The following is a 25,872-nucleotide window of genomic DNA, read 5'->3' as shown; positions in this document are numbered from 1 at the left end:
TGAGGCAGGACCTCATGTATCACACAGCAATTTATAAAAAGAAGAAACACACACACTTTCACTGCTTCTCCTGACAAATTCCAGCTGCAATTTCCTAAAATGAATGAGTTTAATGTTTGTAAGTTAAGATCTGGTGAAAAGAAAACTTCATAAATCCTAACTGTACTGACCCTTGAGTTAAAGACCACTTTTTAAAAGTATTAGGTGTAAAGTGAATTCTGTCCACCAGTGATCTCGCCACATCATGTGGGTTTAGCTCATATTTACTTAATGTTAACTAGAGTGTAATGTCATCTGAACATGTATGTTATTTGAAGCATTTGACATTAATTGATGGTTAATAAGCAGTTTTGGAGGCTGCTCCCTCTTTACCTGTGTACATTTGACACATAGAATATGTTCCTGCTTCAGAGATCTGAAGACTGAAGACACTCACTTTGGTATAGTGACTTTAACAACTCTCTGCTATCTTTATGTTCCTTCCTCTTTTGCACTCCTCATCAGATTTCCTCCGAAATTTAGAAAAAAATATGTGGTGCAACTGCTTATTTTTGCAGACTTTATCTTTGAAATCTTGGCCCATGAACACACACAGCAGTGGGTTCAGGCAGCTGTTGAGAAAGGCCAGGCTGGTGGCTGTAGGGATACCGATGACAATGACATGGTTTAATGTTTCACTTGAATGATTTTCCGTGTGATTAACCATCTCAATTAGAACCATGATATGATACGGAGCCCAGCACACCGAGAACAAAGGCCAGGCAGTAAACAATGATAGACATGATGTTAAGAGACTTTGTCAGTTCAGCATGCTCATCCTCGTAGTCGTCATACAAAGAGCCATTTCCACCATATAAATCTGTTGTATTACTATTCTCCATCCTTGAAAGCAGGCTGAAATAGCAACATAAATAATAAATATTTTTTTCTATTCTTCCTAGACCTCAAGAACAACAACAACAATAATAACAACAATATGATTATATCTGAACTGTGCTTCTATATACAAATATTTTTTGCTTATTTTATTATCTTATATATTTGATATTATTTATATTTATTTTCACTTAGAAAAGCAGCAAGGTATCTGTAGCAGATACTCTTTGCCTTATACTGTAATTTTAATTCATGGCTTTGGAAATTCTAGGGAAGTTTGCCATTGTAGTTAAGTTTATACTGATTATCTAATTTTGCATTGCAATCCTTTTGCATTAATCTCAAATTCATGCAAATTCAAAACATTACACATAAGAACATTACTTTTGTTGAAGTTTGTCAGTCTGATGAGGATGTGTCCACAGCAGAAGTAACTTGGTGAAAAACTCTGACAGGTTAATAAAAGCTGTGTATCCTGAAGACTCATAGCGTCTGTGTCAAGTCGCCATCACACTGAGGTGGGACCTCATAACACAAAGCAATTCTTGGAAAAAAAACCTGCCTCGCGTAACAAATTCCAGTTTTAGCACGAGTTCCTAATATGCATGTCATAAGTTATAATCTCATAAAAAACCTAACAGATCCTAACTGCACTGACCCTCGAATTGAAGACCACTTTTGTTTTTTCTGGCTTTTTATGCCTTTATATATAGGTACAGTGAGAGAGAGACAGGAAAGTTTGGAGAGAGAGAGGGGATAACATGCAGCAAAGGGCCGCGGGTCGCATTCAAACCCCAGGCCGCTGCGGTTAGGACTAAGCCTTAATGGTATGCGCACTACCAGGTGAGCCACTGAGGTGTCCCCAGAAGACCACTTTTTAAAAAAAATAGTAAGTGTGAAGTGAATTCTTGAACCTCAACCTACATGAATACCTGAACTACTGGGAAAGAACTGGTGCTGTGACTTCTCATTTCTCCCAATGATCCTGCTACATCATGTGGATTAAGCTCATATTTGCTTGATGTAGACTAGAGTGTCATTAGTTTTGTGTGTGTGTGACAAGTTAATTCAAAGATTATTAACCTGCAACATTTTTTATGGCTGATTGATTTTCTATGTTAATGTCTTTGGGGCAAAATTACCAGCTAAATAAACAATGGGGAAATTACACATTAAAATTCTCAGATTATTGCACAACATGTAGACCTATGTACTCAGGTTGGAGGTCATAGACAAATCTCCTCAAAAAACAAGTAACAATAGTCAAAAGACACACAAACACACACACACACACACACACACACACACACACACACACACACACACACACACACACACACACACACAAACACACACACAAACACACACATGTACTGTCATGTACACATACACATACACATGATGTTTTTTTCTGCAGAGACTACACAACTCTATTTCACACTGTAGATTTAATATTCAGTAAAGTTTTTTCCATGCGTTAGTTTACAGCTTATTATGTTGTACAGTAAAGAGTTTTTGTTGTCAAAATACCCTTGTTACTTTGTGATTTAGGTGATGAGCCAGCGTTTTGATGATCATTGAATTTTAAAATTGTGACCAGTAAACAAATGATAATGTCTTGTAACCGTATTTTCCTTGCTGTTACTTACAGGCAAGGACATGGTCATCAAAATCTGCTGTGCATGTGAAAGGTGAAAAAAAAAAAATAAATAAAGTTCCCCTTTTGTGGTGTTACTCACTTAGTTGTTACTCACAACAACTAAGCAATACATATTTCGAAAGAACCACTATGTTCTGCCTTTCAGGATTTTGCATTTTATTCACCCTTTCAGCTGTTAAGGTGCAGACTAAAGACACTGCTGTGAGTCAAAGAGAACCAACCACAGGACAGTGTAGATCTTGTGTAGACATTTTGCTCTGCGTGATTGAAAACATTTCATAAAACTCACAAAAATAAAAAATAACACAACAAAAGCAAAAAAACAAAACAAAAAACAAATACAAACAAACAAAAAACAGACAAACAAAACAACTTGAATTAAACTCTAAATTATATTCTATGTACAGTTTCAGTATTTTTTTCTTCATGTCATGGGCAGCCTTATACCTCAGTGCTAACAGCTGCCTGGTTGTTGCTCTGACTGGTGCCTGCTGACTTTGAGTCAATGTAAGAGCGTGTCTCCTCCTCCTGGAAGGCTGTTTCCAATACAGCCAGGATGGATTTGCGAACTTTATCCTTGAAATCTTGGCCCATGAACACATACAGCAGTGGGTTGAGGCAACTGTTGACAAAGGCCAGGCTGGTGGCTATAGGAAAACCAATAGTGATGACATAGTCTAACGTTTGAGATTGAGTGCCTGAAAAATGAACCAACTCAATTATAGACATGATGTGAAAGGGAACCCAGCACAGGAAAAAAGTGATGATAACAGCAGCGATGATTTTAAAGGGCCGACTCGACTGGCTGGCCAGGGTGCGGGACCTCCTGATACGATGGATTATCACAGCATAAGAGGACACAATGACAGTGAAGGGGACAACAAATCCCAGGAGGAGGCGGGTGATGGTCATGGACTGGTGACGTAACTGTATCAGCTCAATCACAGATGATGTGTAATTATCAGTAGGAGCATAGTTGTTGAAGCAGTTGATGATTTCCTCACTAAAAAATGATGGTGCAGTGTCCCTGAAGATGAAGTATGGAATGCTGAGAGTCAGAGCCAGTACCCAAACACCCAGAATCACAAAGGACGCCTTGCGTACATTTCGGTGGTTCTGGGCCCAGACAGGCCACACCACAGACACACATCTGTCCACACTGATCACCATCAGGATGTAGACACTGGCAAACATGTTCAGGGTGGTTATGGTGGAGTTAACTTTGCACATGAAGTTGCCAAAAGGCCAGTGGAAATTCATGGCCGTGTATGTCACACTCAGGGGGAGGAATGCAGTGAAGAGGAAGTCGGCCACAGCGAGGTTGAGGAACCAAACTGTGTTAACAGTTTTCTTCATCTTGAACCCGGTCACCCAGATAACCACTCCATTCCCCAGCACACCGAGAACGAAGGCCAGGCAGTAAACAATGATAGACATGATGCGGAGAGACTTTCTCAGCTTACCATACTCATCTACAATATTATTTCCAGATACATCTGTATTGTTGTGATAGGAAGAGGTGGTGTTTGTCTCCATCCTTGTCTTGAGGGCTGCAATGGCAATATGATGAAACAATAAGAACTTTTTCCTTCTGTCTCTTTCACCCATATAATTGTCAATAGCAGTTCCTTATAATATAGCTCTTATTCATCTTAAAGTAATATATAGTGTTCAGTACACAAATGAATTAATCTGAACAGCAAATCTTCAAACTGAACTGATTATACTGGAACACAGTTGGTAAGCCTTCACTGTCTAAGAGACATTATAACTGTGCGGACTGATTTATCTATCTTCTATCTACCATCTAAAAATCTAATTACTCATACCTCTCTGTAACTTTAAGTCCTTTTTTAATCACTGTTCTCTGCCTGCCTGACTGTTATCACTGACCCTGAACCTTGTTTACTGTCAGTTTTCTGTCTTATTTATTGACTTATTTTTATTTAGGCTATGTTTATATTAAACTGTTAACCAACAATTTGATGATCAAAAGTTTTTGCAAAGTTATCAGTTTGACAGTACCCTAACTGTGAATCTTTTTCCAAGGTAAGCTGTTGGTCCAGGTCTCCACAGTCAAAATCTGATGACTTTGCTTTCATTTTTCCTTTTAACAACCTGACTGGATTAATCCCACATAAACAAGCAAAAGTAACATACCTTTTTTTTTTTTTTTTTTAAAGCTGTTCAGTCGGCTGAGTAGGAATCTGCAGCAGAGGTTTCTTTGTTCAAACTCTGACAGGTTTATATAAACTGCTTTGTAGGGAAGTAGCTAAATATGTCACTGCCCACAATGAGGCGGAACCACAACCTGAACAGTTAGAAAAAACTCATTCCACCCTGAAGTCTATTAAATCTCTGGCAATCACACTTGAACTGTTTGTGCAGTGTGATTAAAAAAAAAAAACTTCTGAAAGAAGGGCTTATCTTCTTGTTACCCAAGCAGGAACCCAGTGGCCAATTTAAGGATCCAGCGAATCTTAAAAATTGGAGATATTAACAGTCCAATGTTATGATGCTAAAATATTTGCAAAATGTATAGCTCATAGATTAAGAATGTACTTCAACAACATCAATCATGGGAATATTCAAACAAAAACTTCAATGTATGCAAATGACACAACATTCCTACTAAGACCAAAACCTTCTTGTCTGTAAACCCTTCTTGGAACTCTTTTCACAGTACTTTGGTCTGAAACCTAATTTTGAAAAATGTCAAATTCTTAGGATTGGAGGACTTTTGTGTTTTTGTCTTCTGGTTATTTAGGTCATGTTTTTATTTAATAATAAAAAAAAAAATCCATTTGCCTAACAGTGTCTGTTGATAGATGAACTGTATAATGCATATGTTCGTACATTAAAGTACTACATTATACTTAATATATATTACACTCTTTGTTGCTTTGTGTTGCCTGTTTGTGTGGGTATAATTACATCTTTTCCTGTTCTCTCTCTTCATTATCCACCACTTTACAAGAAAGTTGCAGCAGTATCTGTCAATAATTGAGGGTTGTGAAGTGGTTTGATAAAACAGCAGCCTACTCTACACCGAATTTGGACATATAAACTATAATGCATCTGTAGATCCAACACTGCATGCAAAAGAGATCTGAAATCAGACTATATCTTTTTATGACATTTTGTATTTGCATTATAGCCATTTAAAACGTCTATGTTGTCAGCATCCTGTTTTGCACACTCAATCAGATTTCCTCAAAAATTTTGAAAGATTGGGTTTGCCATTGCAGTTAGTTATTATGGATTACTTAAAAAAAGCCTCAGGAACCGCAAAATGTTTACGCAAACAGTAGTGGCACCAATTTATTCTCACTCAAAAAAACAGTACCGCACACCATACAGTATCCTGTTACATTGCTACTGTTCAACTTTTTATTTTGTTTTTTGACTCCTTAGAGGAAGAGCATAAGATTTGAACTAAAATGCTGTAGTTTGCCAACTACTGGTATTATTTAATTACAGATATCACTTTTGTCATGTCCTGTTCTTCATCCTGGGTCATGTTTTCTGTTTTCTTCCACTGTCTGTTGCACTTCCTGTTTTATTTTGTGACCACGCCCCTAATGTGTTGCACTTGTGTCTAATTGTCTTCTCCCTCCTAGTGTATTTAGTCTGCGTGCTCCCTTTCTTCTATGCCAGTTTGTCTTTGTTCTTTGCATCAAGCGTTCCTGCATTCTCTCCATGTTCAGCCTTAGTGTGTTAGGACCTGTTTCCTTGTTGACCTAGTGTTTAGCCTCATCCTTTGGATCTGTTTGCCTGACCTGTTTGACTACCTGTGTACCAACTGAGTTTACATTAATGAACCTGCCTCTGATCTCTGTGTAAGAGTTGTGCATTTTGAGGCCTCACCTTGTGGTTGTGTTACCTTTGTGGAACAAGTTAAGGAATTAAGTTTGATGCTGAACTTGCAATGTTTCTTCTAGACTGGTAAATAAATAGCTGTTGATGCTAATGTTGACTATATATAGCAGAACTAATAGCTCCTTTTAAAGTGTGAGCTTTTTTGATCTGCAGTTTGTTTTTGGCTCAAACTTTCCCACAATTCATTCACAGTTCCAGTAGACCACTCTCTTTACTCCTAGCAAAAGAGCATTGTTCCACAAATAGGACTGTCTGTTTTAAGATCATATCAAACAGCAATATAGAATTAATAATGATGGAGGATAACAAAATACTTTCCAAACATCAAGAAAATTATATGGTGAAAGAATCCAGAGGAATTTGTTCTTGTGTTTTCCTCCATGTATAAAGAAAAATGTATTTACAGTAACGTCCAAAATATCTCACTAATAAAATGAGGTCATACATTTTACCTACTTGAATTAATCAGAATGGGAGGTCATGATATTCAAAACTCTTGATAATAAGGTATTTGGGCACAAAAAGCCGATTTAGAAATACTTACACATAATCGCCACTGACATTTGATTTACCCACCTCCTGACTACATCTCTGGCACTGATATGCATTATTCAATAGTGAAAACATGTTAGTCAGTGTTTTGTGAAGTTATGAGATAAACTGTATGAGTGGAAACGTGGTCATGTCTAAATAATATTTTAATAATGGAATAATCACAATAACAGCCATCATTGTCATCATTTATGGACTCTTAGTAGAATTGGGCTAAAAAAGACAAAAACATGGTCAATTGTTATTTACATTGTTTAGAATAGATTATAATATAGAGAGGTTTATTAGGTCACAATATACCACATAAACCAAAGCAACACAGTACATAGAATAAGTTTTCCATTCCATTTTTTCCATTTAATTTATAAAAACACTGATAACTAATTGATCTTTCAAGATGATTTTCCTGGACAACAAAGGTAAAAAACACATTTTTGTCCCTCTAAAATGTGAGTGATTGGTGGTTTGCTTTGTCTGCCATGACAGTAACCTGAAATAATACATAAAGATTCTCAGATTGTAGCACAACATGCATGTACTCAGGGTGGTGGTCAAAGACATATCCCCTCAGAAAACAATTAACAATAATCAAAACATGAAACTAAGCTTACAATAGACGTTCACAATACAAAGCATCTTATTGTCAGTTACATATTTATTAATTAGACTCACATTAACCTGCCCTTATGCTAGATAGCATGTTAACAAAGCATGGAGTAGACATGTAGCAGTTGAAAGTCAGGTGAATCAGTTTGATGGTGTTGCCACATACACGTACAGACATAATGGCATCAGTGGGTTGAGTCAGATGTGACTGTAGATTTAATATTCAGTACAATGTCTTTCATATGTTAGTTTACAGCTTACTATGTTGTATAGAAAAATGGGCATGATGTTATTTGTCAAAAAAACCCTGTTACTCTTATTTAGGTGATGTTCCTGCATATTTAATAATTCAAATACAATAATATGCCTTATAAACAGCCAACACTTGTTGTATTGCTTGTTTTCTTTGTTGTCACATCAGGAAAGTAGTAATCAACAACTGGATGATGAAACAGGAGAGAAACACAACGTTCTGTTCTCTTAAAACATCTATGTTTTGCTTGCATTGCACAAATTAAACTATAAACTAATAATAATAAATAAAAAACTGTAATATCTATTTTGAAATTATGACAGGTATCATTACATAATTGGGGACATTAGGGCATATTACCTATCTACTAAGTTTCGCATGGTACAGAGGGCAACGAACAACAGGACTGCATATTGAAGAGGCACCACTCATACTCAAAATATAAATGCAGATACTTGCTTCATATATTATTTTAGTTTGGGTAAATGTTTGTGTGTGTAGTTATGTGTGTATGCAAGTTGCTTTAAGTATGTATGACATGTATGTAATATGCATTTTTTCCAGTCACCTCCACAATATGTAGTTAAGAGGTAGATCCCTTTTTAAAAAAATTCTTTTTAGATCTGACCCGTTAGCTAATCATTAAACTCATATCAATCAAATTGTAACAGATGAAATGTTCCAATCTCAGTTTATGTAGATATTGTTTTGATAATCCATTGTTAACAAACAACAAAAGTAAAAAAAAAAGTTGTTTGTTATATACAGTTACACTTGCTATGTACAATTATAATTGCAATATTTGTTTATTTATATCATGGGCAACCTTATACCTCTGCATCAGAAACTGACTTCTCTTTACTCCGACTGGTGACCATTGAGTTTGTGTAAGTGTAAGAGCGAGACACCTCTTCCTGGAAGGCAGTCTCCAACACATTCAGGATGGATTTGTGGACTTTATCCTTGAAATCTTGGCCCATGAACACATACAGCAGTGGGTTCAGGCAGCTGTTGAGAAAGGCCAGGCTGGTGGCTATAGGGATACCAATGACAATGACATGGTTTAATGTTTCACTTGAATGATTTGCCGTGTGATTAACCATCTCAATTAGAACCATGATATGATACGGAGCCCAGCACAGGAAAAAAGTGGTGATAACGGCAGCGATGATCTCAAAGGGCCGACTTGACTGGCTGGCCAGGGTGCGGTTCCTCTTGAGACGATGGATTATCACAGCATAAGAAGAAACAATGACAGTGAAGGGAACAACAAATCCCAAGAGGAAGCGGGTGGTGGTCATGGCCTGGGGACGAAAATGACGCAGCTCAATCACAGATGGTGTTTCATAATCATCAGAAAGACCATAGTTGGTGAAGCAGTTGATGATGTCTTCACTGTATGGTGCAGTGTCCTTGAAGACGTAGTATGGAGCACTGAGAGTCAGAGCCAGTGCCCAAACACCCAGACTCACATAGGACGCCTTGCTCACACTTTAGTGATTCTGGGCCCAAACAGGCCACACCACAGACACACATCTGTCCACACTGATCACCATCAGGATGTAGACACTGGCAAACATGTTCAGAAAGCTTATGGTACTGTTCAATTTGCACATGAAGTTGCCGAAAGGAAATCCATGGCTGTGTATGTCACAGATAGGGGCAAGAATGCAGTGAAGAGGAAGTCGCCCACAGTGAGGTTGAGGAACCAAACTATGTTAACTGTTTTCTTCATCTTGAACCCGGTCACCCAGATAACCACTCCATTCCCCAGCACACCGAGAACGAAGGCCAGGCAGTAAACAATGATAGACATGATGTTAAGAGACTTTGTCAGTTCAGCATGCTCATCCTCGTAGTCGTCATACAAAGAGCCATTTCCACCATATAAATCTGTTGTATTACTATTCTCCATCCTTGAAAGCAGGCTGAAATAGCAACATAAATAATAAATCTTTTTTTCTATTCTTCCTAGACCTCAAGAACAACAACAACAATAACAACAACGTCTAACATGACAATGCACATTTTCTACAAATACATCAGTTTACCAGATGATAATATCTGAACTGTGCTTCTATATACAAATATTTTTTACTTATTTTATTATCTTATATTTGATATTATTTATATTTATTTTCACTTAGAAAAGCAGCAAGGTATCTGTAGCAGATACTCTTTGCCTTATACTGTAATTTTAATTAATGGCTGTCTTTGTAAATTCTAGGGAAGTTTGCCATTGTAGTTAAGTTTATACTGATTATCTAATTTTGCATTGCAATCCTGTTGCATTAATCTCAAATTCATGCAAATTCAAAACATTACACATAAGAACATTACCTTTGTTGAAGTTTGTCAGTCTGATGAGGATGTGTCCACAGCAGAAGTAACTTGGTGAAAAACTCTGACAGGTTAATAAAAGCTGTGCATCCTGAAGACTCATAGCGTCTGTGTCAAGTCGCCATCACACTGAGGTGGGACCTCATATAACACAAAGCAATTCTTGGAAAAAAAACCTGCCTCGCGTAACAAATTCCAGTTTTAGCACGAGTTCCTAATATGCATGTCATAAGTTATAATCTCTTAAAAAACCTAACAGATCCTAACTGCACTGACCCTCGAATTGAAGACCACTTTTGTTTTTTCTGGCTTTTTATGCCTTTATATATAGGTACAGTGAGAGAGAGACAGGAAAGATTGGAGAGAGAGAGGGGATAACATGCAGCAAAGGGCCGCGGGTCGCATTCAAACGCCAGGCCGCTGCGGTTAGGACTAAGCCTTGGTATGGGCACTACCAGGTGAGCCACTGAGGTGTCCCCAGAAGACCACTTTTTTAAAAAAATAGTAGGTGTGAAGTGAATTCTTGAACCTCAACCTACATGAATACCTGAACTACTGAGAAAGAACTGGTGCTGTGACTTCTCATGTCTCCCAATGATCCTGCTACATCATGTGGATTAAGCTCATATTTGCTTGATGTAGACTAGAGTGTCATTTCTCTTCCATGCATTGAACCGACATCTGAACACGTACGGTATCTGCAGCATTTGACATTAATTGATGGTTAATAAGTGGCTCTGTCGGCTGCTCCCTCTTTACCTGTGTACATTTGACACATAGAATATGCTGCCTTTGTAGATCCAAGCAAAAGAGATCTGAAAAAGGAACATATCTTTGTCTAACATGTTAGCCTCACATTGGTATTGAGTAACTTTCACAAGTCTCTGCTATCTACATGTTCCTTCCTCTTTTCCACTGTTATGTAGATTTTAGAAAAGATTATGAAGTGCAACTGCTATTTTTCTCTGAGAAACAACTTGTTAGTTCAGCAAGCATTGACTCACAGTATCTTGTTATACTTTTCGTAGACAAAATTAGGCCCTACACATTTCATGTGTTTTTCCCCCCTTAAACTGTCCAAATCATTTCACATTTCAAATAAGAAAGGGTATAAAAACTAATCATCATTAAGTGACCTTGGCACAAAAGGTCTTCTCAAGATACACTTTATTTCCTTCAAACATTGACAGCCCTGAGTCTGAGAAGAACCAGATCCTGCAGCATATCACTGGATGTCGTGTAGTTAAATAAATATGTACAGGTGTTCCCTCTGCTGGTCAGTTCATATTATGAGGAAAGTTTATCATAATAATTCGCAAGACTATCAACATTAGATGTATATCTAGAGCATGTGTTAGTATATGATAATAGAGAAGGAAGTTCTAGCTCTTGTGAAATTATGTGGTCTTGGTTGGATACAACTGCAGTAACAGTCATCATCATCATGTTTGATTCAAATAAAACATCAAATAAAATAAATTAGAATGAAGCTTTTCTTAACACATCCATTTCACATCTCACAGTATAAGAGGGACCTGATCCTGCAGCACATTACTGGAAGGTGTGTCGTTAAACATGTACAGCAGTTCCCTCTGGTGATCAATTCATATTAAGAAAGATTAAGAAAGTTCATAATATTAAGTACACAATGCAGTTATTGTTCTTTCGTCCTTTCAAAATGCTGAGCTCTGCCAGTATACAATCACTGGATGTGAGCACAGCTGCAGCTGCTCTGCCTGGCTGTGGTGGCACTGTAGCTTCTATTTAATGCTCCTATTACCATTAGCCATGAAAGCACTGTTCTGCCATGTAGAATCTGAACCAGTGGTCCTTTTATCAGATGACAGATGCTGCCAATACACCACATGAGTTCACAAATGCAGTGTCTTCAGTGCAACACTCAACCAATACAATGTATTGGCTGTATAGGCTGAGATGTAAAAAAGCTCACCCTTCTGTATAAGTATATACAATAATGATAAAGGGCGGCAACATTAAAATTGCTGTCAGTAACTGGCTACTTGATATGATAGATCATTATCAGGTGTTTCATCAGATGAGTTGTTGATAAGAACATGCCTCTCTCTGCAGACATTCATAATTGCGTGACTAGAGAGGAAGATAAGGCAAAGTGTTATGAACTTCTGTGGGGATTATTATTAAAAAAAAAATTAAAATCAAATCTTCATTTACATTGTTTTCATTAGAATGAAGCTTTTATACAGAGGTATGCATGGTATATTGTGATTTAACTTTGTGATGTTGAATATGCCATATATACTTAAATCATACAGTACATAAGTGTATAGTTTTGTGTGTGTGTGACAAGTTAATTCAAAGATTATTAACCTGCAACAATTTTTATGGCTGACCTATGTACTCAGGGTGGAGATCATAGACAAATCCCCTCAAAAAACAACTAACAATGGTCAAAAGACACACACGCACAAACACACACATGTACTGTCATGTACACATACACATACACATGATGTTTTTTTCTGCACAGACTACACAACTCTATTTCACACTGTAGATTCAATATTCAGTAAAGTTTTTTCCATGCGTTAGTTTACAGCTTATTATGTTGTACAGTAAAGAGGGCCTGATCTTTTTGTTGTCAAAATACCCTTATTACTTTGTTATTTAGGTGATGAGCCAGTGTTTTGATTATCATTGAATTTTAAAATTGTGACCAATAAACAAATGATAATGTATCGCAACCGTATTTTCCTTGCTGTTACCTACAGGCAAGGACATGGTCATCAAAATCTGCTGTGCATGTGAAAGATGAAAAAAAAGATGAAAGTTCCCCTTTTGTGGTGTTACTCACTTAGTTGTTACTCACAATTTAAGCAATAAATATTTTGAAAGAACCACTATGTTCTGTCTCTCAGGATTTTGCATTTTATTCATCCTTTCAGCTGTTATGGTGCAGACTAAAGACACTGCTGTGAGTCAAAGAGAACCAACCACAGGACAGTGTAGATCTTGTGTAGACATTTTGCTCTGCGTGATTGAAAACATTTCACTATGATCTTATTCAACAAAGGTTTAGCTCACAGAGGGAATCACAACTTATCATGATTACCACCAGTCTGTCCCATCATACTGGAAATACTGTAGGTGTTAAATGGCAGCGCTCTTTGATCAACCTGATTAATTAGCCAAGAATACAATAAAACTCACAAAAATAAAAAATAACACAACAAAAGCAAAAAAACAAATACAAACAAACAAAAACCGGACAAACAAACAAAACAACTTGAATTAAACTCTAAATGTACAGTTTCAGTATTTTTTTCTTCATGTCATGGGAAGCCTTATACCTCAGTGCTAACAGCTGCCTGGTTGTTGCTCTGACTGGTGCCTGCTGACTTTGAGTCAATGTAAGAGCGTGTCTCCTCCTCCTGGAAGGCTGTTTCCAATACAGCCAGGATGGATTTGTGGACTTTATCCTTGAAATCTTGGCCCATGAACACATACAGCAGTGGGTTGAGGCAACTGTTGACAAAGGCCAGGCTGTATGCTATAGGAAAACCAATAGTGATGACATAGCGTAACGTTTTAGTTTTAGTGCCTGAGAAATGAACCAACTCAATTATAGACATGATGTGAAAGGGAACCCAGCACAGGAAAAAAGTGATGATAACGGCAGCGATGATCTTAAAGGGCCGACTTGACTGGCTGGCCAGGGTGCGGGACCTCCTGATACGATGGATTATCACAGCATAAGAGGACACAATGACAGTGAAGGGGACAACAAATCCCAGGAGGAGGCGGGTGATGGTCATGGACTGGTGACGTAACTGTACCAGCTCTTTCATAGATGATGTGTAATTATCAGTAGGAGCATAGTTGTTGAAGCAGATGATGATTTCCTTCCTACGAGGTGATGGTGCAGTGTCCCTGAAGACGAAGTATGGAGCACTGAGAGTCAGAGCCAGTACCCAAACACCCAGAATCACAAAGGACGCCTTACGTACATTTCGGTGGTTCCGGGCCCAGACAGGCCACACCACAGACACACATCTGTCCACACTGATCACCATCAGGATGTAGACACTGGCAAACATGTTCAGCGTTGTTATGGTGGAGTTAAGTTTGCACATGAAGTTCCCGAAAGGCCAGTGGAAATTCATGGCAGTGTACGTCACTCTCAGGGGGAGGAATGCAGTGAAGAGGAAGTCGGCCACAGCGAGGTTGAGGAACCAAACTGTGTTAACAGTTTTCTTCATCTTGAACCCGGTCACCCAGATAACCACTCCATTCCCCAGCACACCAAGAACGAAGGCCAGGCAGTAAACAGTGACAGACATGATGCGGAGAAACTTTCTCAGCTCGGCATGCTCATCTTTGAAATTATTACCAGATACATCTGTATTGTTGTGATAGAAAGGGGTGGTGTTTGTCTCCATCCTTTTCTTGAGGGCTGCAATGGCAATATGATGAAACAATAAGAACTTTTTTCTTCTGTATAGTTTACCCACATAATTGTCAATAGCAGTTCCTAATAATATAGCTCTTATTCATCTTAAAGTAATATATAGTGTTCAGTACACAAATGAATTAATCTGAACAGCAAATCTTCAAACTGAACTGATTATACTGGAACACAGCTGTCACTGACTGAATCAGCTTTTAGCTCCTCACTGGTGGCTGAGTGCACTGTTGTCTGCTCTGGTGTTATTAAGACCAGGAAAGCCACAGAAAACAATTTTGATGTGGTTCATCGCTGGTGATAATTCACACTCACCACTGTATTCTGGATGAAAAGTTGGTAAGCCTTCACTGTCTAAGAGACTTTATAACTGTGCGGACTGATTTATCTACAAAGCCCTTGTTAGTAAATTATCATTTTCTATCTCATGTTTGTTACTCTGGGACTTAAGCCTATAACTTACTCACTCCAGTGATTAGTTGATACTTCTGAAGCTATGAACTAGGGGTGAGAAAAAACTGCTTTTAATGTCATGGAATAATCTGAAACACCATCTAAAAATCTAATTACTCATACCTCTCTGTAACTTTAAGTCCTTTTTTAATCACTGTTCTCTGCCTGCCTGACTGTTATCACTGACCCTGAACCTTGTTTACTGTCAGTTTTCTGTCTTATTTATTGACTTATTTTTATTTAGGCTATGTTTATATTAAACTGTTAACCAACAATTTGATGATCAAAGGTTTTAGCAAAGTTATCAGTTTGACAGTACCCTAACTGCAAATCTTTTTCCAAGGTAAGCTGTTGGTCCAGGTCTCCACAGTCAAAATCTGATGACTTTGCTTTCATTTTTCCTTTTAACAACCTGAGTGGATTAATCCCACATAAACAAGCAAAAGTAACATACCTTTTTTTTTTTTTTTTTTTTTTTTCTTTTTTTTTTTAAAGCTGTTCAGTCGGCTGAGTAGGAATCTGCAGCAGAGGTTTCTTTGTTCAAACTCTGACAGGTTTATATAAACTGCTCTGTAGGGAAGTAGCTAAATATGTCACTGCCCACAATGAGGCGGAACCACAACCTGAACAGTTAGAAAAAACTCATTCCACCCTGAAGTCTATTAAATCTCTGGAAATCACACTTGAACTGTTTGTGCAGTGTGATTAAAAAAAAAAAACTTCTGAAAGAAGGGCTTATCTTCTTGTTACCCAAGCAGGAACCCAGTGGCCAATTTAAGGATCCAGTGAATCTTAAAAATTGGAGAACAATAACAGTCCAATGTTATGATGCTAAAATATTTGCAAAATGTATCGCTGATAGATAAAGAATGTACTTCAACAAGATCAATCATGGGAATATTCAAACAAAAACTTCAATGTATGCAAATGACACAACATTCCTACTAAGACCAAAACCTTCTTGTCTGTAAACCCTTCTTGAATTTTTGGAACTCTTTTCACAGTACTTTGGTCTGAAACCTAATTTTGAAAAATGTCAAATTCTTAGGATTGGAGGACTTTTGTGTTTTTGTCTTCTGGTTATTTAGGTCATGTTTTTATTTAATAAAAAAAAAAAAAAAAACATTTGCCTAACAGTGTCTGTTGATAGATGAACTGTATAATGCATATGTTCGTACATTATAGTACTACATTATACTTAATATATATTACACTCTTTGTTGCTTTGTGTTGCCTGTTTGTGTGGGTATAATTACATCTTTTCCTGTCCTCTCTCTTCATTATCCACCACTTTACAAGAAAGTTGCAGCAGTATCTGTCAATGATTGAGGGTTGTGAAGTGGTTTGATAAAACAGCAGCCTACTCAACACCGAATTTGGACATATAAACTATAATGCATCTGTAGATCCAACACTGCATGCAAAAGAGATCTGAAATCAGACTATATCTTTTTATGACATTTTGTATTTGCATTATAGCCATTTAAAACGTCTTTGTTGCATCCTGTTTTGCACACTCAATCAGATTTCCTCAAAAATTTTGAAAGATTGGGTTTGCCATTGCAGTTAGTTATTATGGATTACTTAAAAAAAGCCTCAGGAACCGCAAAATGTTTACGCAAACAGTAGTGGCACCAATTTATTCTCACTCAAAAAAACAGTACTGCACACCATACAGTATACTGTTACATTGCTACTGTTCAACTTTTTTATTTTGTTTTTTGACTCCTTAGAGGAAGAGCATAAGATTTGAACTAAAATGCTATAGTTTGCCAACTACTGGTATTATTTAATTACAGATATCACTTTTGTCATGTCCTGTCCTTCATCCTGGGTCATGTTTTCTGTTTTCTTCCACTGTCTGTTGCACTTCCTGTTTTATTTTGTGACCACACCCCTAATGTGTTGCACTTGTGTCTAATTGTCTTCTCCCTCCTAGTGTATTTAGTCTGCGTGCTCCCTTTCTTCTATGCCAGTTTGTCTTTGCTCTTTGCATCAAGCGTTCCTGCATTCTCTCCATGTTCAGCCTTAGTGTGTTAGGAGCTGTTTCCTTGTTGACCTAGTGTTTAGCCTCATCCTTTGGATCTGTTTGCCTGACCTGTTTGACTACCTGTGTACCAACCGAGTTTACATTAATGACCCTGCCTCTGATCTCTGTGTAAGAGTTGTGCATTTTGAGGCCTCACCTTGTGGTTGTGTTACCTTTGTGGAACAAGTTAAGGAATTAAGTTTGATGCTGAACTTGCAATGTTTCTTCTAGACTGGTAAATAAATAGCTGTTGATGCTAATGTTGACTATATATAGCAGAACTAATAGCTCCTTTTAAAGTGTGAGCTTTTTTGATGTGATTGGAGCTATTACCTGATTGAATCTCCATCTGCAGTTTTTTTTGGCTCAAACTTTCCCACAATTCATTCACAGTTCCAGTAGACCACTCTCTTTACTCCTAGCAAAAGAGCATTGTTCCACAAATAGGACTGTCTGTTTTAAGATCATATCAAACAGCAATATAGAATTAATGATGATGGAGGATAACAAAATACTTTCCAAACATCAAGAAAATTATATGGCGAAAAAATCCAGAGGAATCTGTTCTTGTGTTTTCCTCCATGTATAAAGCAAAATGTATTTACAGTAACGTCCAAAATATCTCACTAATAAAATGAGTTCATACATTTGACCTACTTGAATTAATCAGAATGGGAGGTCATGATATTCAAAACTCTTGATAATAAGGTATTTGGGCACAAAAAGCCGATTTAGAAATACTTACACATATATATGATATTTGATTTACCCACCTCCTGACTACATCTCTGGCACTGATATGCATTATTTAATAGTGAAAACATGTTAGTCAGTGTTTTGTGAAGTTATTAGATAAACTGTATGAGTGGAAAAGTGGTCATGTCTAAATAATATTTTAATAATGGAATAATCACAATAACAGCCATCATCGTCATCATTTATGGACTCTTAGTAGAATTGGGCTAAAAAATACAAAAACATGGTCAATTGTTATTTACAATGTTTTGAATAGATTATAATATAGAGAGGTTTATTAGGTCACAATATACCACATAAACCAAAGCAACACAGTACATAGAATAAGTTTTCCATTCCATTTTTTCCATTCAATTTGTAAAAGCACTGATAACTAATTGATCTTTCAAGATGATTTTCCTGGACAACAAAGGTAAAAAACACATTTTTGTCCCTCTAAAATGTGAGTGATTGGTGGTTTGCTTTGTCTACCATGACAGTAACCTGAAATAATACATAAAGATTCTCAGATTGTAGCACAACATGCATGTACTCAGGGTGGTGGTCAAAGACATATCCCCTCAGAAAACAATTAACAATAATCAAAACATGAAACTAAGCTTTACAATAGACGTTCACAATACAAAGCATCTTATTGTCAGTTACATATTTATTAATTAGACTCACATTAGCCTGCCCTTATGCTAGATAGCATGTTAACAAAGCATGGAGTAGACATGTAGCAGTTGAAAGTCAGGTGAATCAGTTTGATGGTGTTGCCACATACACGTACAGAAATAATGGCATCAGTGGGTTGAGTCAGACGTGACTGTAGATTTAATATTCAGTACAATGTCTTTCATATGTTAGTTTACAGCTTACTATGTTGTATAGAAAAATGGGCATGATGTTATTTGTCAAAATAACCCTGTTACTCTTATTTAGGTGATGTTCCTGCATATTTAATAATTCAAATACAATAATATGCCTTATAAACAGCCAACACTTGTTGTATTGCTTGTTTTCTTTGTTGTCACATCAGGAAAGTAGTAATCAACAACTGGATGATGAAACAGGAGAGAAACACAAAGTTCTGTTCTCTTAAAACATCTATGTTTTGCTTGCATTGCACAAATTAAACTATAAACTAATAACAATAAATAAAAAACTGTAATATCTAATTTGAAATTATGACAGGTATCATTACATAATTGGGGACATTAGGGCATATTACCTATCTACTAGGTTTAGCATGGTACAGAGTGCAACTAAAAACAGAACTGCATATTGAAGAGGCACCACTCATACTCAAAATATAAATGCAGATACTTGCTTCATATATTATTTTAGTTTGGGTAAATGTTTGTGTATGTAGTTATGTGTGTATGCAAGTTGCTTTAAGTATGTATGACATGTATGTAATATGCATTTTTTCCAGTCACCTCCACAATGTGTAGTTAAGAGGTAGATCCCTTTTTAAAAAAATTCTTTTTAGATCTGACCCATTAGCTAATCATTAAACTCATATCAATCAAATTGTAACAGATGAAATGTTCCAATCTCAGTTTATGTAGATATTGTTTTGATAATCCATTGTTAAAAAACAACAAAAGTAAAAAAAAATTGTTTGTTATATACAGTTACACTTGCTATGTACAATTATAATTGCAATATTTGTTTATTTATATCATGGGCAACCTTATACCTCTGCATCAGAAACTGACTTCTCTTTACTCCGACTGGTGACCATTGAGTTTGTGTAAGTGTAAGAGCGAGACACCTCTTCCTGGAAGGCAGTCTCCAACACATTCAGGATGGATTTGCGGACTTTATCCTTGAAATCTTGGCCCATGAACACATACAGCAGTGGGTTCAGGCAGCTGTTGAGAAAGGCCAGGCTGGTGGCTATAGGGATACCGATGACAATGACATGGTTTAGTGTTTCACTTGAATGATTTGCCGTGTGATTAACCATCTCAATTAGAACCATGATATGATACGGAGCCCAGCACAGGAAAAAAGTGGTGATAACGGCAGCGATGATCTTAAAGGGCCGACTTGACTGGCTGGCCAGGGTGCGGTTCCTCTTGAGACGATGGATTATCACAGCATAAGAAGAAACAATGACAGTGAAGGGAACAACAAATCCCAAGAGGAAGCGGGTGGTGGTCATGGCCTGGTGACGAAAATGACGCAGCTGTATCACAGATGGTGTTTCATAATCATCAGAAAGACCATAGTTGGTGAAGCAGTTGATGATGTCTTCACTGTATGGTGCAGTGTCCTTGAAGATGAAGTATGGAGCACTGAGAGTCAGAGCCAGTACCCAAACACCCAGACTCACATAGGACGCCTTGCTCACACTTCGGTGGTTCTGGGCCCAGACAGGCCACACCACAGACACACATCTGTCCACACTGATCACCACCAGGATGTAGACACTGGCAAACATGTTCAGAAAGCTTATGGTACTGTTCAATTTGCACATGAAGTTGCCGAAAGGCCAGTGGAAATCCATGGCTGTGTACGTCACAGATAGGGGCAAGAATGCAGTGAAGAGGAAGTCGGCCACAGCGAGGTTGAGGAACCAGACTGTGTTAACTGTTTTTTTCATCTTGAACCCGGTCACCCAGATAACCACTCCATTCCCCAGCACACCGAGAACGAAGGCCAGGCAGTAAACAATGATAGACATGATGTTAAGAGACTTTCTCAGCTCAGCATGCTCGTTGTAGTCATATTCTTCGTCGTCTTCATACAAAGAGACATTATTTCCAGTGGCATCTGTTTCATTTAGGATGTAGAAAAGGGCAGTGGTCATCACCTCCATCATTGTTTTAGAACTGCAAACAAAAATAAAAATAAAAGTTCACCGTAAGGTCAAAAACAATCTGTAATAATACATGAGATTAATGTTTTCCTATGTTATTCAAGTGAAAAATGTAGCATATCAAATCCAATCTTGAAAATACAAATAAAGTTTTGCTTCATTTATGTCTGTTCATCAAAAAGGCCCAAAGAGGATGCTGTGCACAGAGGCATGACTTGAACTCTGCAGTCACAGGGCAATAGTCCTGCTGCTTCACAACCTTTCTCCTGAACCACAATAGACATTAAGCCAAGTCTTAATGACAGTTTATAGAAAGTATCCCAGCTTTCTATGATAGAGGTATAACAATAAGACTTAAAAGACCAAGGGAAACAAAAGGAACTTTTTCCTGCAAAGCATGCAAACCAAGCGCAGCAAGTTTGACACTAAATTAAATCCACATCAACATTAAAAAGGAAACAGAAATTGTTGAGCTAAAGTTTTTTATTTTTATTTTTTTAAACATAGTTACGATCAACCTAACCCCAGCAAACGAAACCACTGTATTGCAGAAAAGCAGAAAGGCAGCTGTGGCGTAGGCTGGACTCACTTTTTTTTTTTTTTTTACCGTGTCTAAACAGTTAATTGCTGATAAAGATCTTTGTCAAGTCAAGAAGCAGCAAACTGCCTGAAATGAAGCGGTTCAATTACAAACAAATATTACGAAGACGCGTAACCTACCTCAAAGCTCCAGTCCAGCCCGATGAGCATGTGTCCGCGACAAAGGCAGCTGTGGATAACTCAGACTACTCCGAGGAAACTGGAGAGCTCTGATCCCAGACTCCCTAATTGTGTGACGTCATCGCTCACATCAAGGCGGGACCTCAGACAGCACGCACTCTGAAGACCACTACACTTCTTCTATTATACTTGTAAAAAAAATAATTTCATTTAAGTTTGGCTTGATCGAGAGATGGAATACATGAATGCACATAATTTTAAGAGGCAGGATTTGTGCAGCCTATATGACACACAGACAGGACGCACAGTTTACTCCCTTACTATACCAGCTCTCATCTGCAAGAGTTTTTCTGCTGTTAATCCGAGGTCTGACGCTAAATTTCTTGCTCCAACACGTTTGTTCTCTTCAGAGGCCACATGACTGAGCCTTCATCCTTTGAGAAAGGTACTGACCAAACATCATAATGTGACAGCCCTCTCACTCTGCTTGTGAATTGTGTCTTCCTTCAGGTCCTGGTATAGGTGGAGTTCACAGGAATGTAACTGGGTGGACCTGGCTAGTCCATCCAGATTGCATTTAGGCACAGCCATCCCTATTTTCTCTTTCTCACTCAATCACTGGACCTCCCCCTTGCACCGCATGGTCACATCACATGTGTTTGGTTTAGCTGTACTTCTCTTTATTTTGCTCAAAACACCACAATCCTTACATACATCTGCTCACTAACACTACTGATTCACCATTTTATCCATTTAGTTAATCTATTCTGTTTCCATTAATGTAAATAAATGTGATTGTTCTTCTCAGTCCAACTGTGTCCATTTCACTCCTCAGAGCTGGGTCATGACAAACAATGCGAAATTCACACAGCTTGGGAAGAACATGCAATCACATTTATTAACATAAATGGAAACAGAATACATTAACTAAACATATGGATAGTCATTAAGTAGACCGGTAGTGTTAGTGAGAGGATGTATGGAAGGGCAGTGTTGTGTGGTCTGAAATGAAGAGAAGTAAAATAAGCCAAAAAAAAAGAAAAAAGAAACCATTAGCTTCATGGTGGAGATCCAGCAATGGAATGAAAGAGACAGAAAATAGGCATAGTTGATTCTACATGCAATCTTGTTGGACAAAACACAAGCAGCAGCTAAGGACAAGACACAACCCTACAGGCCATGGCAGAGCCAGAGGGCCGTCACTATAAATTGTAGGTTGCTGAGATGACTACCTGAGAAAGAGTGGAGCTGCGACTTCTCATGTCCACCAATGATTCTGCTGCGTCATGTGTTTTTCTCTATGTGGGTTGAGCTCATGTTTGCTTGAGGTTAAATGTAATTGTTCTGTGTTGACTGTTTGACTCGCCATCTGGGCATGTAGGTTACATTTTTTTAATGTCCCTTCTCATCCCCCTGCACTACGTATAAGAAACTCACAGCAGAACCTGTTAGTAATTTGTTGTTTGCATGGAATTAAAAAAAAAAAAATGAGTTGGTCTCATTTCTCCCGTCCACTTGAAGCTGGACACAAGTGTAGTAACTACCTCTGTAGATCTGAACTTGCAGATCTGGAGTAAGATTTTTGCAACACATTTTAGGAATTAGTGTCGGTATTAGGACAACTGCACAACCCAAAAGTCTAAGTTGCAATATGTTCCTATTTGTCAGCATCCTGTTCACCCTGTACACTTTTAATCTGATTTCTTTTGAAATTTCAAAACACACTATCTTTGATGTATTACAGAAATACTGATAAATTAGGAAACAAGTAGGACATTTGAACAAGAAAAAGCATTACTACAGATACTACTTTTGCAGCTTTTACTTATTTTATATAGTTTAGTGAAACCCAGTAAAAAAAAGCTATTTCTTGGGATAGGATGAGATGTTTTATGGTATGGGAAGGAACAGCACCAGTAAGCCTAAACCCAAAGGGAATCCATATATCCACCCTGAAGCATATCTAAGCTTCACTAATTTTATCTCTTATGCCTGCCTGGTAGATGCTCTTTGTGTATTTCACATCTATCACAGTCAAGTTCTCAAAGTTTCTAAAACTGAAATTTATCCCAAGATCACAAAATATAAAATCTACATAAACAGTTAAAAACTCTGCAGAAATCTGCAGGAACTGACAGTAATAGTAGAAATATAATAATAAGAGCAAGATGGACATGGGGGAGTGTTGGCTGGAGAGACTGAAAATCAGTCTCATCTCCCCAGAGTAGAGCCCTACCTTACAGTGGGGAAGAGATGTTTCATCTGAGTTTTGACTTCATGGTCATATTTCCTCCCACATGGTTCCTCTTTGCTCTTGCTGCCCCACTACCCACACATTTTGTACATGTGAGAATTGTGTGTATGTTTTTTTTGGCTGAATTTTCCGTGGAGATGAAGAAAAATGAAAGAATTAACTGTTTCCTCAATTGGTATCATTTCTCTTTCTTCTCATGTCATGAGTAAACACACTGACCTTAAAGCAAAAATGCCACTTACCAAGAATAACTCTTATAACACAGTCCAGTTTGACATCCAGCAACAGAATCTTGATTAGCAAACTTCAGAACAGATGTTGTAAACAACAGATGTTGCAACAAAGTCTTTTATATATATATATATGTATGAATAATGTCAGTTGATAGTACATGTTTAACAAATTCAAAGAATTTTGACATAAAGACCTTAGTTGATGTAAGCGAATATCTGCAAAAATGATCCAAAGTGGCTACATTTTGTGAAATTGACCCAAATCTTTACATCAAAATAGTAATGTCTGCATTTTTGCATTCAATAATAAATATTTGCAAAATAGGTAGAGGAGGTAAATGGATATCTCAGGTCACAATCAGATCCCCAATTGCACCAATCACCAGAACAAATTCCTTGTATGTGGAAACATACTTGGCAATAAAACTGATTCGGATTCTGATTCTGACAATGATAACAATAATATTAAATAAAAATCAGACGAAGACGCGTCTCAGTGATTGTGGTGGCTTTTGATGGTTGAACTAGTTCACACTGTGAAACACAATGAGACTCATAGGCTTGAGCTGATCAGATTCACACAGTGTGAGCTGCTCGAACCTGCCCAACCCAAAAACTGAGTCCGCTGCTAATGTACACACATACCACACAGGAACCATGTCCTGCCAAGAGTCCAGATGTGAGGGGGAGGAAAAAAGGAAAGACAGAAGGGGGAGAGAGAGAGAGGGAGAGAGTGAAGGAGTGAGAGGCACTTTGTCTGTATGTGTCTGTATGTGTACACAGCCTCTGCATGATTTCAGAGCAACACCCGAATTTGAGTGTGTAGGTAGGAGGACTTTTTTTTTTTTGTTGGATACACAAATATTCAGCATTTGAGAAACTTCTCTGCTGAGAGATCTTTTAGACCAGGACCAAAACTAATTCACTCTAACTACAGGAAACTGTTTAGAATAAGCTGACCCAGTCAACTTTTTCATCTCTCCTAAAAACTACATTGTACAGTTCAGCTCCATTTGTAATACTAAATGACATGCCAGTTTTAGCTAAAGTCTAGACAGTATGACTACTTTGTTTAATTTGGTCATGATCCTCCTTTGCAACATATTCCACCAGTTTTCATTTCTGTGCTAAAATGTGTTTTTTCTCAAACCTTTGTTGCAGAGTCTTGGAACAGAACATGAAGGCAGAGCATTTTGCTGCTGTCTGTAGGGGATATTAATAGCTAACCCAAGGCTATAGTTTGAGGGAAGCCTTCTGAGCCCAGGGCTTGCCAGAGTTCTTGATTTACCAACCAAACCTGCAATTATGTATGTGCCACACAAATACCAATTTGGGTGTGTAAAACAACGAGTGGAGGTTTAAAGGGAATTTAGTTTTAGCGGTGGGTGACAAATGCAATTGGAGTTTGGGGGTTTATTATTCACTATAGCAGCTGGGAGTGTGGGGGAGTCACCTGAAAGGCACAACTAAAATGCATGTATGTTGGTGTGTGTCTTTGTGTGTGGTGCAGTGAAGTACTAATGACATACTCCAGCTCCCAGCGTCACTGTAATACACCCAGTATTTTTCATTGCTGTTGAGTGCAAAACACTGAGCACACAGCATTTCTAAATCCACAGCTCCTTTCTGCAGCGGGCCACGGTGAAACGGTGGTATGCGAGCTGTTGTGCTTCTCAACTCCAATAAGGCTGTCGAACTGACAGAAATAGTGGGAATCTGCTGCAGCGCTGAAACCTCAAGGTTTGTTGATCTTGTTGCATTGCTGACTGGAAATCAAACCCTCTGTCTCACAGTTGTGGAGAGGTCAGGAATTTTGTTTTTCAAGTCAAAACTGGTGCCAACGCCTTTCGTTCCTATGGCTCAGTGATGCTTTTTTCCATGAAATACACCACACACAGGGAAAAAAAAAGCTGAACCTCAATAACTTAAACCACTTCCTTACATTCGTCCCTGGTTTCAACCACAACGGCTGGCCCCCCTCAGCTGACCTAAGGGATATGAATAATCAGCC

At 37.9% G+C, this 25,872-nt stretch overlaps 3 protein-coding genes and 1 pseudogene across 4 annotated transcripts; all 4 read right to left on the bottom strand.

The window, feature by feature from the left end:
• Window positions 1-2,675: 2,675 nt before the first annotated feature.
• LOC139613798 (chemerin-like receptor 1) lies at window positions 2,676-4,789 on the bottom strand. Of its 2 annotated transcripts, none has more exons than XM_071470706.1 (2): window positions 4,693-4,789; window positions 2,676-4,086 (listed from the first exon to the last, which is right to left on the bottom strand). In XM_071470706.1, exon 2 carries the CDS (start codon window positions 4,070-4,072, stop codon window positions 2,978-2,980), a length of 1,095 nt encoding a protein of 364 aa, XP_071326807.1. In that variant the 5' UTR covers window positions 4,073-4,086; window positions 4,693-4,789; the 3' UTR covers window positions 2,676-2,977. The 2 variants fall into 2 exon arrangements, with proteins under 2 accessions (XP_071326807.1, XP_071326808.1); XM_071470707.1 differs by having other exon boundaries at window positions 4,697-4,756.
• A 2,306-nt stretch (window positions 4,790-7,095) lies between these two features.
• LOC139612929 (chemerin-like receptor 1) lies at window positions 7,096-9,741 on the bottom strand (annotated as a pseudogene).
• A 1,665-nt stretch (window positions 9,742-11,406) lies between these two features.
• On the bottom strand, window positions 11,407-14,594 carry LOC139613799 (chemerin-like receptor 1). Its single transcript, XM_071470708.1, has one exon. The coding sequence runs from the start codon at window positions 14,582-14,584 to the stop codon at window positions 13,490-13,492; it is 1,095 nt and encodes a 364-aa protein (XP_071326809.1). The 5' UTR covers window positions 14,585-14,594; the 3' UTR covers window positions 11,407-13,489.
• A 3,372-nt stretch (window positions 14,595-17,966) lies between these two features.
• On the bottom strand, window positions 17,967-21,510 carry LOC139613797 (chemerin-like receptor 1). Its single transcript, XM_071470704.1, has 2 exons — window positions 21,375-21,510; window positions 17,967-20,667 (listed from the first exon to the last, which is right to left on the bottom strand). Exon 2 carries the CDS (start codon window positions 20,655-20,657, stop codon window positions 19,524-19,526), a length of 1,134 nt encoding a protein of 377 aa, XP_071326805.1. The 5' UTR covers window positions 20,658-20,667; window positions 21,375-21,510; the 3' UTR covers window positions 17,967-19,523.
• Between the last annotated feature and the right edge of the window lie 4,362 nt (window positions 21,511-25,872).

This window comes from Trachinotus anak, unplaced genomic scaffold (genome assembly GCF_046630095.1).
Source record: "Trachinotus anak isolate AG129_WGS33_773 ecotype Australia unplaced genomic scaffold, CSIRO_AGI_Tana_v1 ptg000032l, whole genome shotgun sequence".
NCBI classification, from domain to species: Eukaryota; Metazoa; Chordata; class Actinopteri; order Carangiformes; family Carangidae; genus Trachinotus; species Trachinotus anak.
The sequence above is the reverse complement of the archived record's forward strand: the minus strand, read 5'-3'. Positions and strand labels throughout refer to the sequence as shown.